The sequence below is a fragment of the Callorhinchus milii genome, unplaced genomic scaffold, assembly GCF_018977255.1.
Source record: "Callorhinchus milii isolate IMCB2004 unplaced genomic scaffold, IMCB_Cmil_1.0 Scaffold9, whole genome shotgun sequence".
NCBI lineage: Eukaryota > Metazoa > Chordata > Chondrichthyes > Chimaeriformes > Callorhinchidae > Callorhinchus > Callorhinchus milii.
The window spans coordinates 63511-83409 of NW_024704750.1; the positions used below are offsets into that span (position 1 = coordinate 63511).

The 19899-nt window shown below is 46.9% G+C and overlaps 1 protein-coding gene across 1 annotated transcript; it reads left to right on the forward strand.

The window, feature by feature from the left end:
- Window positions 1-10025: 10025 nt before the first annotated feature.
- LOC121849677 (vertnin-like) lies at window positions 10026-11960 on the forward strand. Its single transcript, XM_042337928.1, has 2 exons — window positions 10026-11366; window positions 11403-11960. Exons 1-2 carry the CDS (start codon window positions 10026-10028, stop codon window positions 11958-11960), a joined length of 1899 nt encoding a protein of 632 aa, XP_042193862.1.
- The last annotated feature ends 7939 nt before the right edge of the window (window positions 11961-19899 follow it).

Below are 19899 nucleotides of genomic sequence, written 5' to 3' on the forward strand. Positions count from 1 at the left end.
CATCACTCCTACTCTTTAAAAAACCCTATCTCTACTCCCAATACTCTACTGCCCCATCTCCAATCTCCCATTCCTCTCCAGGATCCTGGAATGAGTTGTTGCTACCCAGATTCGCTCCTTCCTCTCCCGCCACGCCCTTCACGAACACCTCCAATCGGGTTTCCATAATGCCCACAGCACAGAAACAGCTCTGGTCAAAGTAACAAATGACATACTGCCCATCTGCGATGAGGGGGTCCCTCTGCCTTCTTGACCTCTCTGCTGCCTCCGACACCATCGACAAATCTATCCTCATCCACCACCTCTCCTCTCACCTCAACCTTCACAGCTCTGACCTTGACTGGTTCAGATCATACCTCTCACACCGCCTCCACTTCATCTCCACAAACAATTTCTCCTCTAGTCCCAAGCTTGTGCGGCGTTCCTCGTTGGTCCCCTCCTCTTCAATAACTACATGCTCCCTCTTGGTGACATTATACGCAGACATGGGGTCAACTTCCACATGTATGCGGATGACACCCAACACTACCCTTGACACCAGGAACACTGCTGTCCTAACAGAATGTCCTTTCTTCAGTTAAATGTCAACAAGACCGAGGCTCCTGATTGGCTCCTGTCAGTGCCTCCTCACCTCAGACGTTGACAGCATCACCATCCATGGTTGCACACTCCACCTTGCTAAGCCAGTTCGGAACCTTCGTGTCTTGTTTGACCCTCAACTATCCTTTCTACTCCACATCTACATCATGACCTGCTCTGGAACTCCATCCCGTCCTCGTCCCCTCCCTTGCCTCCTTCAAGACCCATCTCAAGACCGTCCTCTTTGACCGTGCTTTTGATCTCCCTGCTTCCCCCCCCTCCACCCTCCCCGACCCCCAGCTCAGGTCCGAAACTGTCTGTCCAGCGCCTTGGGACGTTCTCCCAACGTGAAAGGCTCTATACAAATGTAATTTTGTTGTTTTTGTTGGTCCCTCACGCCCTCCGCTCCACCAGTGGTGGCCCTTCATATTTGACCGTGCCTACGGTCACCTCCCTCTTCCCCCTCCCTAGTGCTGTGCACCGCCACTGTCAAGCGCTCTGAGACGCTACTCTGTGCGAGGGGCGCTGTGTATATGCAAGTTGTTGTTATCCTGTGAAGCTCTTTGAGACGTCTCAATGACGTGATAAGGGGTTATATCAAATGCAAGGATATTATTAAATTCTCTGGATTTGAATCACAAATTTACAATTCACTACTGTCGCTGTGCATGTTGGCGTCAGTCTGGTACAAAGGTAGCACTCTCGCCTCTGAGTCAGAAGCTTGTGGGTTCAACCCCCACGTCAGGGCTTGGAATCACATAGTCTAAGCTGACGCTCCAATGCAGTGCTGCAGATGTGTTGGATTGTGGGAGGTGCTGTCCTGCGGATGAAATGATAAACCGAGGTCCAGTCTGCCTATTCAGGTGGACGGTAAAGATACCATGGTACTGTTTGAAAAGAGAAGGGAATTTCTCTCTCCTGGTGTCCTACTCAACAATTCCCCAAATAAAATCAGACACTCACTCCATGGCTATTTGTGGGACATTTTTGTTTTGTGTGTTTTGCCCACAAAATATAGTCACTCCACTTTCATTATATCCTGTTAAGCGCTTTGAGTCAAGATATAATAATAATCCTTGCACTTGATATAGCGCTTTTCACGTCGGGAGGACGTCCCAAAGCGCTTCACAGAACACACTATAAAGTGAATTGACTGTATATTTGTGGGCGAACGCGGCAGCCAATTGCGCACAGCAATGTCCCACAAACAGTCGTAGATTGAAAATGACCAATTTATTATTGTTTTTGGTTTTGGAGGGATTATTATTAGGCTCTGTGTGGAGTAAGGAAACTTGCCCAAGGTTTCGCCCTGACCTGGAATTAAACTCAGGTATCTCACTTGCAAAGCGAGTGCTCTAACCACTGAGCTACAGGACTTCACATATATCAAATGCCAAGGATTATTATTATTAAATTCTGTGGATTTGAATCACAAATATCCTGAGAATCATTGAATCTATATCTCTGCCACACAGAGACAGATGTGAGCCCATTTGTACTGCAATGATATTGAAATGAGTTAAACCTTTACTCTCACTCTGTTGATTGCCAATGACTGCAAGTTGCACACAGCAGTGTCCCACAAACAGTCTTGGATTCAGTGACCACATTATTTTTTTAAAATTTTGGGAGGGATTATTATTCCTGGAAAGCGATCCGCCAATCGTCTAACTGGGATCCCACTTTCTGCTAGGTAACCAGAGGGGTGTGGAGTAATGAAACTTGCCTAAGGTTTTGCCCTGCCCGGGAATCAAACCCTGGTCCACTTGTTTACAAGGTGAGCTCACTAACCACAACACTACAGGACTCCATTTGGAATATCATGACAACTTGCATTCGTGTAGCAAGGTATTGTCTCTGAGCGCTGCACACACTCCCGCAATCAACCCCACCCCCATCTCATTGCCCAGCATTGTGCAGGCGGGAGTGCTCTATGAATGTTACATTTTGGTAACTTTTTTGAGGGGTGGATTTAAACCGCAATCATCTCACTATTGTCCCAGGAAACAAAAGGAATTTTTTAAAAAAGTGGAAGTGTGAAAAAACAAGCCCCTCAAAAACGCCTGCTGTGAAAATCCATCAAGTGTATAATAGTGGCTTATTTGTCCAGAGCTCACAAAGCCAAGATCGAGAACAAAGGTGCATCTCCTGACAAGAGGCTTCTGCAGACCCTCTTCCTTATTGCAGCTCTTTGAAGCACCCCATGTGTCAGACTTGCGGAGCCGGTCAGAGGTAGCACAATCTGCATCTTTTATGGCCTCCACTTGCACATCAAAACAATTTAAAAAAAAGCCAGGAGAGCCCTTGTCCATTCTGTGCACCTCATGTTAATGAGGGGTTGGGAATGTGAGGATGAAGAGATGGGGGAGGGGGGAGTTGATGTGATTGATGCCGAGGTGACAATGTGTTGCCAGGAAATCTTTGATCTTGACTGTGTGCGTTGAGAAACTCTAGCACAAGGTGGAACCTTGATAAGGCAGAATTGTCCAAATTCCTGGAGAAATTTGAGCAGATTCAATAAAGGACTCTTTCCTCCTCCCTCCCTGCTGCACACCAGGGGTTTGGTGTTTGTGGACGAAGGAGCCGGAACATTGCAAAGCGTATACTTAGCACGATCAATGAAAAACAATAATAATTTGGTCACTGAATCCACAGTTGTTTATGGGACACTGCCATGTCTTGTTTCACCCACAAAATATACAGTCACTGCATTTTGCAGTATATTTTGTGAAATGCTTTGAGATGTTTCAATGAGGTGATAAGGTGTTATATCAAATGCAAGAATTATTTAAAAACAACTTACATAAAACGAACACAGAAGCCACAAAAGGAATCAGTCTCTCGAGACAACTCGTCAACAACAACACACTGAACAGAGGGGAAGAGGAGGGGGGGGGCTCTTCCTCCTTTATGCATCCGAGCACCTGGGGATGTTGTGGTCCAGTTCCAAAGTCCAGGATTAAGCAGATCACAGACCTAACAGGTTGGGTGATTCTAGCTGGATAAGTAGTGGGAAAGCTTGCCAGACAGCGCACTCATGGCAAGCCATGTCTGGTTTTAGCTGGTTAGACTCTAGCAGTTACCCCAACACACACTCTGGAGTCCCCAAGCCTTGGCTCTTGCCAACCTACACCTATTTCTTTCTGGAATTCGGTCAGCAGGATGTGTCCCTCCAGGGAGAAAGTGTGCATTCCATTCCAACAATCTATCTCGGGATTTCCATGTGTGCATAGAATGCATGGAATTATCAGTTTGGTTTGGTTACTCCTAACCATGGTGATGGGTTTCCACATCTTGTGATCTTTAAGGTCTACTTGAACAGGCAGATGAGACCACGAATAAAATCTCATCTGGCATTTCCAATAATGCAATGCCCCACCAAGCACAACAAAACACAGACAAGACCCACAGCGACAAGATACGGAGAGAAAATGAGAGCGGCAAAGAACAAGAGAGAAAGAGAGATGAAGAAAGCATCATTGTGAGCATCACTGAGAGAGCACAAGTGAGAGAGCAAGACGTCTCTTCTCCACAGTTAAGACAGATCTCCTGCACCTCGCATTTAGCCCCAGGAAATGTGTTGGTTTCCTTTTATCTGTTTTTCGCACCCTGTGGTCTAGTTCAGCTATTCGGAGCTCACTGCAGAGACACAAAGAGAGTGTGGAGGAGCTGACACATTCCAGGACAAATATGACCTCCTGCCTTGCAGATTTCCCGAACTGGGCCATTCTTTCATATGAGCTGTTAAACCGAGGCACCACCTGCCTGTTTGGGGGAGGTTGTTAAAGATCCCTTGGCACTATTCAAAAAGAAAGGGAATTTAACAATAATAATAATAATCCTTACATTTGATATAGCACCTAATCACATCGTTAAGACGTGTCAAAGTGCTTCACAGAATATACTGTAAAGTGGAGTGACTGTGTTTTCAGTTTCTTTCTCCTGATATCCTGGCGAATGATCCCCTCACATTCCCTTCATGGCTGTTTGTGGGACATTGCTCTCTGGAAATTGGCTGCCACATTAACCTGCAAATAGACAGTCACTACACTTCCTGTGAAGTGGTTTGAGACATCTTGACGACAATCTATACCAAATGCAAGGATTTTTATATTATTGTATTCTGGTTGGAAAATTAATGAAAACATTTTTTTGAGTTTTGGAAGTTATGGTGTCAGGCTGGCTCAGATGGCAGGACTCTTACCTCAAGGTCAGAAACTTGTGGGTTCAAGGCCTGAGTTGTGTTGAGTAAGGAAACTTGCCCTGCCCGAGAATTAAACCCAGGTCCTCTGATTTGTGAGGCGAGCGCTCTGACTACTATGATATTGGACTCCAAAGTGCAAATTAGCTTCCATGTTGGCCTGCAAAACGCACAGTCACTACACTTTGTGTTCTTAAAGAGAAAACGGCTTCCAAATTAAGACTGAATTTAAGATTTTTTTCCACAATTCTGGAAGTTCTTAATTTAATTTTAAGGTAAAATAGTTTTACAGGTTGAATGAAATGTGAGACCTTTGGAGTAGGACACCATAAGACGTAGGAGCAGGAGTAGGCCACTCGGCCCCTCGAGCCTGCCCCACAATTTAATAAGATCTTGGCTGATCTAACCTAATTCCATTTACCCGCCCTATCCCCATATCCTTTAATACCTCTATCGTTTAGAAATCTATCAACCTCAGTCTTGAATATGTTCAAGGACTGAGCATCTTGAAGTGCTCTGAGACGCTGTCCGGCGTGGAGGGTTCTATATAAATCCAAGTTGTTGTTGTTGTACCTACAGCCTTCTGTGGTAGAGAATTCCACAAATTCACTACCCTCTGAGTGAAGAAATGTTTCCTCAACTCAGTTCGAAAAGGCTGACCCTTAATCTTGAGACTATGACCCCGAGTTTTAGATTCTCCAACCAAGGGAAACAGTCTCATGGCATTTACCCTGTCAAGACCCTTAAGAATCTTATAGGTTTCTATAATATCACCTCTAATTTTTCTATATTCTAAAGAATATAGATACCTCCCTAGTCACCCTGAGATTTGCCGACACAGACTCATTGCAAACCTGATAAACGTCCTACAATGCGATTGGAGAGCAAAGGGGGAATAGAGGAAGACAATGAGGAAAAAACTTTAAAAACAATTACAAGACAGAGCAATAGGTAAATATAATCCTTGTGTTCGATATTGTGTTTTCCGCGCAATGAGAAAGTCTCAAAGCACTTCATAGGTTTGATGTGAAGTGTAGTGACTGCAGGCCTGCAAAAAAAATATGCACGGTGAATCAAAAGTCCTTACTCATAGGTCTATCAAATAATTATTTTGTCAATCAATCCACGATTGTTGTGGGCCACTGCTGTGTGTAATTGGCTGCCGTGTTTCTCCCACAAAATACACAATCAATTCACTTTACAGTATATTCTGTGAAGCACTTTGAGATGCCTCGAAGACATGATAAGGCGCTGTATCAAATGCAAGGATTATTATTATTTATTATTATACGAGATGTTCAAACTACATTGTCATTTAGACGTTTACACATATCAACTTGGTGACAAAACCTTTCATGAACGCAATGAGAGTTTCCTTCCTCCAAACGTCTCTGTTTATCCAGCAGTAAGTAGAAACCCGCTTGTTAGTCGATTGGTGAATTGCTTTCCGGGTGTAATAACCCCTTAAAAAAAATGTGGTCACTCAATCCGCGACTGTTTGTGGGACACTGTTGCGTGGAATTGGCTGCCGAGTTTTGCCCCCAAAATATACAATCAATTGTAAATTCATTTTACCATATATTCTGTGAAGCGCTTTGAGATGTCTCAACGAAGTGATAAGGCACCAAATCAGAAGCAAGGATTATTATTATGTTATTATTACTCACGTGTAATAGTTACACACTCTCTATGAATGTTGTCTTTTAAAAAAAGAACAAAATTAATAATTAAAACTTTATGAGTAAGGACTTCTGATTCACCCTGTATATCAGGAAACTGCTTGTAAGAATCACCAAACTTGCACCTTGTGAAGTCAGGAAGCGGTTAGCATGGGAGATGGGACACTTGAGTGTTGTAATCAGAGAGACAGTGCTCATTATCACATACCATTGGAATTGACTGTGGAGACTGGGTCCTTTCATCTCAAGGGGAGAGAGAGACTCATTGACCAGTTCTTTGGGGGTGGGGTTTGACAGCAACACTCTTCTCCTTTCCTCATTAGACTGACAGCCTCCAGAATTGGGAATCCTCAGCCCTTTACGTCTCAATTTGGAACTGGTCAGACCCAGTCACTTGTTAAAAGGCAACATCGGGAGCAACGGGGAGGAGGAGAGAGAAAAAATAATTGCAATCACCCCATCTCCCTTTTGCAGCTCTCATTTGGGGATTTGTTTAAGGTGAGTCTATTTGTTTGATACAGACTTTTCTATAGATCTGAGGCTGAAATGAGATGAGGTTTTATGAAGCCAAGCGGCTCATTCAGAGCTTCTAAATTGTTTGTTTTAACAAAGGGGTAAACAGAGGGGGAGGGGTGGGGAAGAGCAAACTTTCTGTGTAACTTATCTCAACTTTTTCCCCCACAACTTTTCAAATTGCTGGCTTTAGATTTCTCTCTCTGCCTACCCATAACGTGTTCAGATCTCAGTGGTTTGAGCAGAAGTAAATGATGAATAGATGGGACAAAGAGCAGAGCAAGTCTAAGAGATCCCCACAGACAAGCAGTGAGTAAATGGTTAAAAGACTTTCCGTTCCCCCCCTCTCCAAACTTGTTTATTTGCAGCCAAATTTGCAAAAAAATGTGGTCACGACTATATTTAGGGCGCTGCTGTGAGCCCATAAAATACACAGTTACTACACGTTACAGTGTATCCTGTGAAGCACTTTGGCACATCTCGATGATGTAATAAGGCTCTACATGAAATGCAAGTATTATTATGTGTGAGTTTTCCCAATTTCCTTAACTTTTTTTGAAATACTTTTAGGAGAGTCCAAAAGGCAAACTCGGCATCTTCTTAAATATTAAATAGTAATAATCTCACTAAAAAATTGGTAATTTACTCCATGACTGTGGGACATTGTTGTGTGCAATTGGCTGCTGCATTTCGCCCACAAAATACATGGTCAATCCACTTTACAGTACATCCTGTGAAGCGATTTAAGATGTCTCGATGATATGATAAAGTGCTATATCACATGCAACAATTATTATTAATAAGCACTTCGAGTCGCTACCCTGAGTGAAGGGCACTATAGAAATGCAGATGTGATTCTTATATTTGTTGGAGTAAATTGTGAATTTCATTGGAAAAGCTGCTGGGGAAAGTACCAAGAATTGCAAGGAAGTAGGTGAGGGGGAAAACATCCCATGCTTTATTTTTCTTCCTAAATTTCCCAAAGTGGAGGAGACTGAAACCAGTCTTTAAAAATTGTTCATTTCTTAAAATTCTCTCCGCCCCCCCCCCACAGTCCTGGTGCTTTTATATTCTCAATCTTGCATCCCCCCCCTTACTCTAGACTGTTAATTTATAGAAATCAATTGACTGAGTGATTAATAAACTTTACAGCGCCTTTCGTGTCAGGAGGATGTCTCGTAGCGCTTCACTGTATTTCCTGTAAAGTTTTGTGACTGTGGGCTATCACAGGCACAAATTTACTGAACCTAATTCCAGGGTAACTCCCACAGCATCAGGATAGCGATTGAGAGGATTCTGCCAGCAGCTCCCAGCCTGTGTTGATGGGGAAATGATGGCCAAATTCTAAGTCATCGGGTCACTGCCAATATCACTTCCTGTTTGCTACACGTGGGTTATTAGACTTGTATTTGTCTGGTCAGGTATGGCATAGCCTGGATATAAGGGGAACTTTTCCTGTGCTTGATCCCTAGTAAGGTCTGTGCATGTGCAGCAATGGAATATTGTGACACTCTATCAATGCAGGGTGTTATTGTTGACTTGAAGAGTGCACTTTTGGTGTGTCAATCACTGGATTACCTGTTTAATTCTATTTTTGTTGTTGATATTAAGATTAATCTTTGCATTTGGTACCATAATAATAGACAAGTATAACTCTTACATTTGACACGGTGCCTTACCATGTCATTGAGACATCTCAAAGCGCTTCCGAGAATCTACTGTAAAGTGAATTGACTGTATATCTTGTGGGTGAAATGTGGTAGTCAATTACACACAGCAGCGTCCCACAAACAGTTGTGGATTGAGTGACCAAATTATTATATATTTTTTTGAACTTCTGGATTATTACAACTGGGTTCCTACTCACTGCTGGGTAAACAGAGGTGTGTGGAGTAAGGAAACTTACCTAAGGTTTCGTCCTGCCTGGAAATTGAACCCAGGTCCTCTCGCCTGTGAAGCGAGCGCACTAACCACTATATGATAGGACTCCACAAATGTTGCCTATGTTGGCAAAACAAAAGTGACAGCACTTTACATGTAATCCCCCACAAAATATGCAGTTAATTCACTTTACAGTATATTCCGTGAAGCGTTTTGAGACGTCTCAAAGATGTGATAAGGCGCTTTTTCAAATGCAAGGATAATTATTACTAATTGCTATTAAGTGAAGTCGCTGTGTATTTTTACGCAAACACTGCAAACAATTTGTGGCAAGGTCTCACAAACAGGCATTGAAGCGAACGACCAATTTATCTGGAGGATTGTTGGCCGAGACTCCCTTCTCTGCTCTAATAGTGCCAATAATGAATGTCCACCTGAACAGGCAGATGAGATGTTTCCCAGAAGGATATCGCCTCTGAAAATGAAGTGCGTTTGTAACAATATCAAGGAACAGGAAACTGGGTTTGAGGGAAGGAGATAACTGGCACCAGCAGAGGCTTAATTGGCCCCCTGTGCTGTGCTAACTACAATGACCTGGTAGTTTTAATGAAAGCCACTCTTGCATTCCATTAATGGGAAGCTTTCTGTTTATTGGAACACAATGCTTTCTGGTGGACATATGTAGTACTTCATGTGCTGTTACTGTAATTTGATTGATCATAATCCTTGTTGTAGGATTATTTTATTTTGAATGATGCTGCATTATTAAATTTTATATTTACTTGTAGCAAAACGTTAAATGTTCTTACGGAGTTTATAAAGAATGTACAGCACATAAACAGGCACTCGGCCCAACCACACAAGTCTTTACTCCCTCCCACACTCTCTATTCCCCTCTCCCTTCATGTCAAGTTCTAGCTACCTGTTGAATGTATCTACACTTTCTGATTCAACCATCACTTCAGGTAATGAGTTCCACATTCTCGTTACTCTTGTGTGAAGTAGTTCCTCCTAAATTTTCTTTTAATTCCCCATGTCGTATCTTACACTCCTGTCTCCTGGTTACCCTACCCTGTGCAAAGGGTGTTTGTTATATAAATGCTAGTTGTTGTTGAGATTCCGTGTCAATATCCAAACAGGAATTGCATTGACTCTGTCTATCTCCCTTAGGGATGCCGGAGAGGGCGGAGCTGGTGGATGCTCTGCGCTGTAAGCTGCAGGAGGCCACTGAATGGCCAGACCCTGACTATCTCCGAGCCGTCACCTCCGACGTCGGCAAGTTATTATCTAGCTTCTCTGTCCCTTCGGCCTGTGAGAGGAACAGGAATGTCTCGATGGGAACGGAGGTGGATCTGGAGGCCAAAGCCTTGTATCCTGAGGATGCCCCAATGGACATGGTCCCTCTGAGCTGTCAGGGTCAGGGGAACCACCTATTTGAAGCGGCCAGCGTGTCGCTGTTGGGTGACAGCAGCCTGAGCGCGGAGCTGCAGGTCAGGACCATGGTGGAGATGCTGCTCCACAAACAGTATTACCTCAAGGGGATGATCGACTCCAAGATCATGCTGCAGGCGGCCAGATTCTCTCTCTGCACTGAGGAGTCTGCGGCTCGAATGGACCAGCTGCCTATGGCCATCCTGGAGGCCATCTTTGACGCCGATGTCAAGGCTACCTGCTTCCCTGGCACCTTCTCCAACATGTGGCACATCTATGCTCTGGCCTCAGTTCTGCAGAGAGATGTGTACTCCATCTACCCCATGAGCAACATGAAGATCAGACCCTATTTCAATCGTATTATCCGGCCCCGGGCCAGGGCGGGGTCTGCCTGTCAGTCCCAGACTCTACATGTTATGTGGGCAGGGGAGAGCCTCTCCCGCTCGGTCTTCAGGCCTCAGTACTTTGCCCCCGTTGTACCCGTCAGCACCCTGCACTGCCCCAGCTCAGGGGAGGCTTTGCCTCGCAACACCTTGGAGCTCCTGAACATGGACCCTGACATCTCCTACTCTATGCTACGGGAGAAATACAGCATCACCAAAAGCACCTTCTACAGGTGGAAGAGACAATCCTGGGAGCACAGGCAGAAAGCAGCCACCAGGTACGAGGCCAAGCAATATCTCCAGCAATGTTTCTCAGCTGGTAGCTTCCTGCCCCTCCAGCAATTCCGAACCCGCTTCCCCGAGGTCTCCCGCTCCACCTATTACACCTGGAAACACGAGATGCTCCTGGGGGCGGGTGTGAGAGTCCCAGGGCTGGACGCTGGGATTCCGGGGGCAAACGAGAACCAGTCACCTCTCTCGGGGGGCTCGGAGAACACAGAGAGCTCCAAACTCCACCCCAGGCCCGGCTTCCCAAGGCCCTTTAACAGCCAAAGGTCACCATCCATGCAGCTGGTTAAAAGCTTCCTGAGGAACTGTGTATCCCTGAACATGTGTCCTCCCTACAAGAGCTTCAGGAAGACTTACCCCTGGATCTCCAGGTCCACGTATTACAACTGGCGACGAGAGGCCATGACCCGGGTAGCTCTGGGACCCAAGGACAGTGCCACGGGGCAGATTGGAAACACTTTGGTGGGACTTGGTGATCTTCAATTGCCCTCTCTGTACAAGAGCAGGGCAGGAAGTGACCTTCGAAGCCCTTTCCTCCCCCTCTGTGGCAGCAAGAGTAATCCCTCCCCCTTGCAGAGGACGGAGCGGGAAGAAGCCAAGAGAAGGGTCCAAAAATGGCGAATGCCTCACTCCGTGTTCCGTGTCCGGTACCGGACCATCTCCAGCTCCACCTATTTCCTGTGGAGGAGGGCAGCCGGCCACCAGGGGGCGGGGCTGAGACAGCAGCGACGAGAGGGGGCGGGGCTGAGGGCCTGTGGTGAGACGGGGGTATCATTGGACAGGCGTCAGCATCTCGTTGCTGCCTCCACCTGCCTCCGATCTGGAATGTTCTCTCTGCTCCCAGCTCCTGCCAAGACCTTCAATGTGACATCTTTGTCCAAGGCTGAAGCCAAACTGTTTCTGCAGCAACGATTCGAGTCAAACACTTTCCCGACTTTCAAGGAATTCAGCGGCTTCTACCCTCTGACCCCCGCTCTACCTACTACATGTGGAAACGGGCCCTGATCAATGGCATGGTGCTGACGGACTATTAAAGGGGCCCCTCCACCCCTTGACATAAATTTTGGTCCCCATTCGATAAGAGGGAGTTGTGACTACATTGATGAGCGCTCTCTAACCTGAGCATTTAAGATCCTGAAAAAACAATTGGACCCATAATAAGTCTCTCTGTTGTTAATTCCTTTGTATTTCCTTTCCACCCATGAGTGGCTTATGTGAAGTTACTGTGCGACAGGCCAGCTGAGGCCATTTCATTGGGGGATCTTCTTCTAAATAAATAAGCATAATTTGGTCACTCAGTCCAAAGTTGTTGGTGGGACACTGCTGTGCGCAATTGGCTGCTGTGTTTTGTCCACAACATATGGTCACTACTCTTTACAGTGAATCCTGTGAAGCGCTTTGAGACATCTCAATGTCGTGTGTTTGCTATATCCAATACAAGGATTATTATTATGAATGAGGCCAGAGAAGAGACATTGAGTCTGGGTCAGGTGCATGTCCTTGAGTGAAAGTGCTTGTATTCCCCACCCACCCAGCTTGTGTGTGGGTATGTGTTTACCCTGGGGTATGGCTGTGGGGTTGTGTGTGCACCCTGCGGGGTGTGTGGGTGTGTGTGCTGTGGGTGGTGTGTGTGCGTGAGCGTGCCCTGGGTGGTGTGTGTGTACGCGCGTGCCCTGGGTGGTGTGTGTATGCGCGCGCCCTGGGGTGATGTGTGTGCGCGCGCCCTGGGGTGGTGTGTGTGCGCGCGCCCTGGGGTGGTGTGTGTGCGCGCGCCCTGGGGTGGTGTGTGTGCGCGCGCCCTGGGGTGGTGTGTGTGCGCGCGCCCTGGGGTGGTATGTGTGCGCGCGCCCTGAGTGGTGTGTGTGTGTGCGCCCTGGGAGGTGTGCACGTGCACGGGCGCGCTCTAGGTGGTGTGTGTGTGCGCGTGTGCCCTGGGTGGTGTGCACGTGCACGCCCTGGGTGGTGTGTGTGAGTGCGCGTGCCCTGGGTGATGTGTGTGAGTGCGTGCGCCCTGGGTGGTGTGTCTGCGCGCGCCCTGGGTGGTGTGTCTGCGCGCGCCCTGGGTGGTGTGTCTGCGCGCGCCCTGGGTGGTGTGTCTGCGCGCGTGCATGCACTGGGTGGTGTGTGTGTGCGCGTGCGTGCCCTGGGTGGTGTGTGTACTCACGTGCCCTGGTTGGTGTGCGCGCGCCCTATGTGGTGAGTGTGCACCCGCGCGTGCCCTGTGGTGTGTGTGTGTGCGCGCGCACGTGTGCCCTGGGTGGTGTGTGTACGCGCACGTGTGCCTTGGGTGTTGTGTGTGTGCGCACGCGCGCGCCCTGGGTGGTGTGTGCGCGCGAGCCCTGGGGTGGGCTGTATGCGCGCGAGCCCTGGGGTGGGCTGTGTTATTGTGGGCATATACCATGGGGATGCGTGCACGTGCGCAGCCTGGTGGGCTGTGTTATTTATCATGTCCCGTGACTGACTGCTGATTCGCTTGCTCGCTCATTTTAATAATAGTTATTATTATACAGGTTTTGTAAAGTGACTGTTTGTTGCTTATCGGCCACTTTGAAATCAATCCATCAGTGATTTGTTTGGGAAACTCGTGCCTGGAAAGACACTGGCAGCTCAGTGACTGGCTCAGTCTCAGACTGAACCAACTGTTCCCAATTTTGATCCTTCCAGAAAGGAAAGGAAGCAATTAAGGATGTAAAAAAGGTTAGAAACCGTGGGCCATTCTCACCAGATTCTCCGTGTTTGTATTTTCGCTCACAAAAAAATCTCAGCCAATCCACCTCCCAGTAAATCCTGTGGGCGCTTTGAGACACATTTCCTATGTGATAAGGTGCGGAATCAAATATAAGCATTATTATTGTACCACATTTCCTTGTGTTGCTAAGTTGTACTCGCATACATCGTTCGCTTGGCTGACTTGGACCTTCTGTGCCTCGTGGCTCTCTGCCCCACCCTTGGCGGCCATGCCTTCAGCTACGATACCCCAAACCTGCGGACCTCCCTGCCTTAACCACTCCGCCTCGCCCCCTCTTTACCCATTTTCAGATCACACCTGAAGACTTTCCTCTTCGACCTTTCATATAGTCATGTCCCTACTCTCTCACTGAGAAGATTCCAGAACATCTCCTCGTCATCCTCAGCGCTGGATCGCTTCCCTTTACTGCAAAATTCATTCTCTTTTTCCTTCAAGTTACTGTAAGGTGCAATTACAAGCTGTTTTGCTTGCATCAAGGAACAGGCAAATTACTATGTGCAGCGACTCATCGACTTGAGCGATGAGCCATTGGGTGAGATTGTGTGGGTGGAGAATCCCCCCACCCCCCACGGCAGCAAAAGGAACTCCAGTTATACTGAAAGGTATAAGCCAATGATTTGTGTCCGTCCACCTCTGCTCAGTAGAGTTCACTTCTCGACACCTCTTCAAGACCCTCCTAAAAAAAACTTTCTTTGATTCAGCTTTTTAGCAACACTTCATCACCTCCCTCCCTCCTCTCGTCCAATCACTGCCCAGCGCAAGAGGCTGATCTGACCACCAGATGGCAGTATTCAGACATCTCTAAATCTCATCTCACTGTGGAGAGGCTCAGTGACTGAAATCTGGGTCACATTCACAACTGGTGCAGAATAGATGGTCTGTGGAGAGGATTGTGTGCGCGGGTGGGAGTGTGCGAGAGGATTATGGGTGTGTAGGTGTGTACGCATTCCGGTGCTTGGTATATTCTGGCAAGTTACAAATTTAATTTGTGTTATTGAAATACACTTTACAGTATATTCAATAGAGTCCTGTAGCTTAGTGGTTAGAGCTTTCAATCAAGCAAGAGTTCTGGTTTTGATTCTGGCCAGGGTGAAATGTTGGCCAAGTTTCCTGACCCCACACGCCTTTGTTTACCAAGCAGTAAGTACGAACCTGGTCGCTAGTCGATTGGCAGATTGCTTTTCCTGGGGTAATAATTTCCTCACCCAAAGCACCTCCCTATCTATCCAGCTTGGTTAGCCTCCACTCCACCATCCACTACTTCTGCTCAGCTGGCTCTGGCCTCCTCTTTGTCCCTTGTGCCCTCCACCAGCGTTGGCCATGCCTTCAGCCACTAAGCCCTAAACTCTAGAACTCTCCCTCAACCCCTCTGCCTTGCCCCCTCCCTCTCCACTTTCAAATCCTGGCTAAAGACCTTCCTTTTTGATTGTGCTTATGGTTACCTCCCCCCTCACTTCCTCTGGCTCCGGGTCAGACTTCGGACCCCACCCAGCATGAAGAGCATTATATAAATGCAAGATGTTATTCTTAATCGATTGATGGATCGCTTGTCGTTCATTCCAAGACTGTTTGTGGGGCACTGCTGTGCGCAATTGACTGCCGTGTTTTTGCCCACAAAATATAGTCAATTCACTTCACAGTATATTCTGTGAAGCACTTTGCAACATCTCGACGACATCATCAGGCACTATATCAAATGCAAGGATTATTTTATCAAATACAAGTATATAAAGCGCTTTAAAACATTTCAGTGTGATAATGTGCTATGAAAATACAAGGTCTCTTCTACCTTTGGTGTAAGGGATAAGTTTTATCCTCTGTCGCTCATTATTAGAAATAATTGGCTAAACTTTGGGCGAGGACAGAAGTTGTTATTGTGGAGTGGCCGAGCAGCCCAGCTGTCGCTCTAATCATCTGAGTGTTTGGGATTTGATTTTTGTTAGATTCTTTCCTGGCGTTGATGGGAGCCGGATGGTGGTGGCATTTCCAGCTCTCCTGGGTTTACGATCGGACCTGGAGCTCTTAACTCTTGTGGAGTCCTGTAGCTCAGTGTGGGGTCTCTCGCTTGCGAGGCGAGCGCTCTAACCAATACACTACAGGACTCCACATTGAGCTACAGAACCCACATAGATGAGAAGCTGCTCAATCACAGCTGTAGGAAGAGAAGATTCAGTTCTAACACAGTATAAGACAATGGCCTCTGGGTGGTTTGACTAATATTGCGAGAGACTGTTAGAATAATGCAATTACATCTTGATTGCTGTGCTCAACGTGGGGAACAAAGCTATTGGATTTGATTTGCTCTTATTAAATTCCTTCCTGTGTGAAGATGTATGTTGTGGAGTGGCTCCCCCTGTGATTGGCTGCCGAGCTTCCCCCTGTGATTGGCTGCCGAGCTTCCCCCTGTGATTGGCTGCCGAGCTTCCCCCTGTGATTGGCTGCCGAGCTTCCCCCTGTGATTGGCTCCTGTACAAACGCACCACATGCTATTTGAGCCTAACTGCTCCTTACAGCCTGAGGCCATCACCGCCCTGGGCTTAGGACAACCTGTTGCTGGAGTAATATAATAATAATAATCCTTGCATTTGATATAGCGCTCTTCACGTCGGGAGGACGTCCCAAAGCGCTTCACAGAACACACTGTAAAGTGAATTGACTGTATATTTGTGGGCGAACGCGGCAGCCAATTGCGCACAGCAATGTCCCACAAACAGTCGTAGATTGAAAATGACCAATTTATTATTGTTTTTGGTTTTGGAGGATTATTATTAGGCTCTGTGTGGAGTAAGGAAACTTGCCCAAGGTTTCACCCTCTGCCTGGAATTGAACTCAGGTCTCTCACTTGCAAAGCGAGTGCTCTAACCACTGAGCTACAGGACTCCACTGTTCCTATTCCACACTTTATTTGCGCAGCGAGTGTCTGACACTTGTGCAAACCCGACCCATCATGTTAGTTAGGAGTCTCCAAACCAAACTGAGAATCCATGCATCCCAGGTACACATGGAAATTCCAGAGGTACTTATTGGAATGGAATGCTCACTCTCTCCCTGGAGGGATGTATTCTGTTTACCTAATTCCGGAGAGTATTAGGCACAGGTTGGCAAGAGCCAAGGTTTGGGGACCACAGAGTGTGCGTTGAGGTAACTGCTGGAGTACCCAAGCCTTGGTTACTTTATACAACACTTGTGAGTGAAAATAAAATGGAATTTAGTGGTGAGAGGCCATGCTGTGATTTGCAGCCCGATGGCAGATGTGTACACTGTTTCACACTGGGGCACAATGTGCTCAGGCTTGTGATGCCATTGGTGAGGGAATCTCGGCTATTGTGAGAGGAGGCAGGAATGTCTGGACGGCTGTGATAAGCTGCTCTAATGACTGAAATACGGAGAGTTAAATTAGCAGGAAGATTCTATTTTAGATTACGAGAAGGATCTTATTTTAGATTAAAAAGAAGTGGTGAGAGCAGTGGTATTGATAGAGGAATGGGAGCCTGTGATTGGGGCTCTCTCACTCACTCTCTTATTGTGGTCATCTATCTCTCTTGCTTAAGAGTGTGTCTCCTCTCTTACTATGTGTGTGTCTTTCTCTCACTGTGTATGTTTGTGTGTCTTTCTCTCTGTAGGGCTCTCGCTCTCTCATTGTGGTCATCTATCTCTTGGTATGTGTGTGTGTGTCCAGGGCTCTTTCTTGCTCTTTCACTGAATCTATTTCTGTGTGTGTATCTGTCTCTCTTTTGTTGGGAGTTCTCTCTGTCTGCTTCTGTCTGTCCCCAGAATTTGCATTTGGGTAACTGTTGGAGCCCAACAGCTAAAACTACATGATTTGCCATTGATAGCAAGCTTTCCTGCTGCTTGTCTAGCTAGCAGTTAGGATCCAGTGACTGGTCTGCCTTTCCAAGTCCTGCCGATGAGCCAGGTTGTGCTGTCCTCAGCAGAGATCATCACTCGCCCATGCTGACTCTCTTGGGCTTGTGACAGAAATGCTGTGTCTACCTCTGACCAGAGAGATAGATTGTTTCCAGAATGACAGGAGAGAGACTGAGACCAGGATGTCAGCCCCTGCAGTAGGAGACAAGGTGTTCCAGCTGCTTTTCAATTTGCTTCTTAAATTGTTCACTGTCAGGAATTGGTTTCCATGTTGATGGAGAGCCTGGGTGGCAGCAGGAAGCTTGTTATAGAGTGTGAGAGCGTGAGCGAGAGAGGCACTTTTTTTGACTACAGAACACATGTAGAAGGGGGATAGAGGGGGAGTGGGGAATGAGCGTTGCATTGTCAGAGATGCCTTGTCCTTTGAATGAGATGATAAGATGGTGTTCTGTGGTTGGAGAGAGCAGGAATATCAATGGTGCTGCCGCTCAGATGCGATGGATGAACCTTCCCTTCCCCCTCTCCCTCCCTCCCACCTCTCTCCCTCACCCTATCTCTCCCTCCCAACCTCTCTCTCTGTCTCTCGCTCTCTCCCTCATGCTCCCTCTCCCTCCCTCACCCATACACCCAGTTGGGTGAGGATGGGGGTGGAAGGGTCACGGAGCCTGGTGCGGGAGAGGAACACGGGCTGCAAAGTTCTAGATGATCTGCAGCCTGTGGAGGGAGGAGTTGGGAGCCGGCAAGCAGGGAGTTTACGTCGTCAAGTCTCGATGTAATGAAAGCGTGTATGAGGGTTTTGTCGGCCTGTGGAGTGAGACAGTGGCAGAGCTGGGTGATGTTGCGGAGATGGGGGAAGGCAGAGCGGGTCATGGCGCAGATGTGGGGTAGAAAGGTCAAAAGCGCTATATCAAATGCAAGGATTATTATTATAAACAAGACGCCAAATAATAATAATAATAATCCTTGCATTTGATATTGCGCTTTTCATGTCGGGAGGACGTCCCAAAGCGCTTCACAGAACACACTGTAAAGTGAATTGACTGTATATTTGTGGGCGAACGCGGCAGCCAATTGCGCACAGCAATGTCCCACAAACAGTCGTAGATTGAAAATGACCAATTTATTATTGTTTTAGTTTTTTTTGAGGGATTATTATTAGGCTCTGCGTGGAGTAAGGAAACTTGCCCGAGGTTTCGCCCTCTGCCTGGAATTGAACTCAGGTCTCTCGCTTACAAAGCGAGTGCTCTAACCACTGAGCTACAGGACTCTGAAGGTTCCAGACTGGCTTAGTAAGGTGGAATGTGCAACCATGGATGGTGATACTGTCAGCGCCTGAGGTGTGGAGACACTGACAGGAGCCAATCAGGAGCCTTGGTCTTGCTAATGTTCAACTGAAGAAGATTAGCTCTCATCCAGGACTTGATGTCTGACACATTCTGTCAGCACAGCAGTGTTTCTGGCGTCAAGGATAGAGTTGGGTGTCATCCACAAACATATGGAAGTTGACCCCATATCTGCGGATGATGTCACCAAGAGGGAGCATGTAGTTATTAAAGAGGAGGGGACCAAGGACAAAGCCCTGGGGAATTCTGCACAAGATGGTGTGTGGGTTAGAGGAGAAACCTTTGTGGCGATGAAGTGAGGCGGTGTGAGAGGTACGATCTGAACCAGTCAAGGACAGAACTGTAAAGGTTGAGGTGAGAGAAGATGGATGAGGATAGAGAGGTTGATGATGTCGAAGGCAGCAGAGAGGTCAAGGAGACCGAGGAGGCAGAGGAAGCCCTTGTTGCTGATGGACAGTATATCCTTTGTCACTTTGACCAGAGCTGTTTCTAAGCTGTGGGTGGCACGGAAACCCAATTGGAGGGGTTCGTGAAGGGAGTGGTAGGAGAGGAAGGAGAGAAGCTAGGAAGCAACAACTCGTTCCAGGACCGTGGAGAGGAAAGGGAGGTTGGAGATGACGCAGTAGTTTGAGAGTAGAGATGGGTCCAGGGAGGGTTTCTTAAGGATATAAATGATGATGGCGGTTTTTAATGCGGACCATTTTGTGTAAATTACATCTTGCACACCAGCCCATCGATTAAGAGGAGTCCTGTATGTATTGGTTAGATCACTCGAATCGCAAGCGAAAAGACCTGAATTTGATTCCCTTAGGCAAGTTTCCTTACTCCGCACACCTCTGTTTACCAGCAGTAAATAGGAACCCACTTGTTAGTCGATTGGTGGATCGCTGTCTAAGGTTTATAATCCCTTAAAACAAAAAATACTAATAATCATTTGGTCACTTCTGTGTGAAATTAGCTGCTGAGGTTTGCCCACAAATTATAC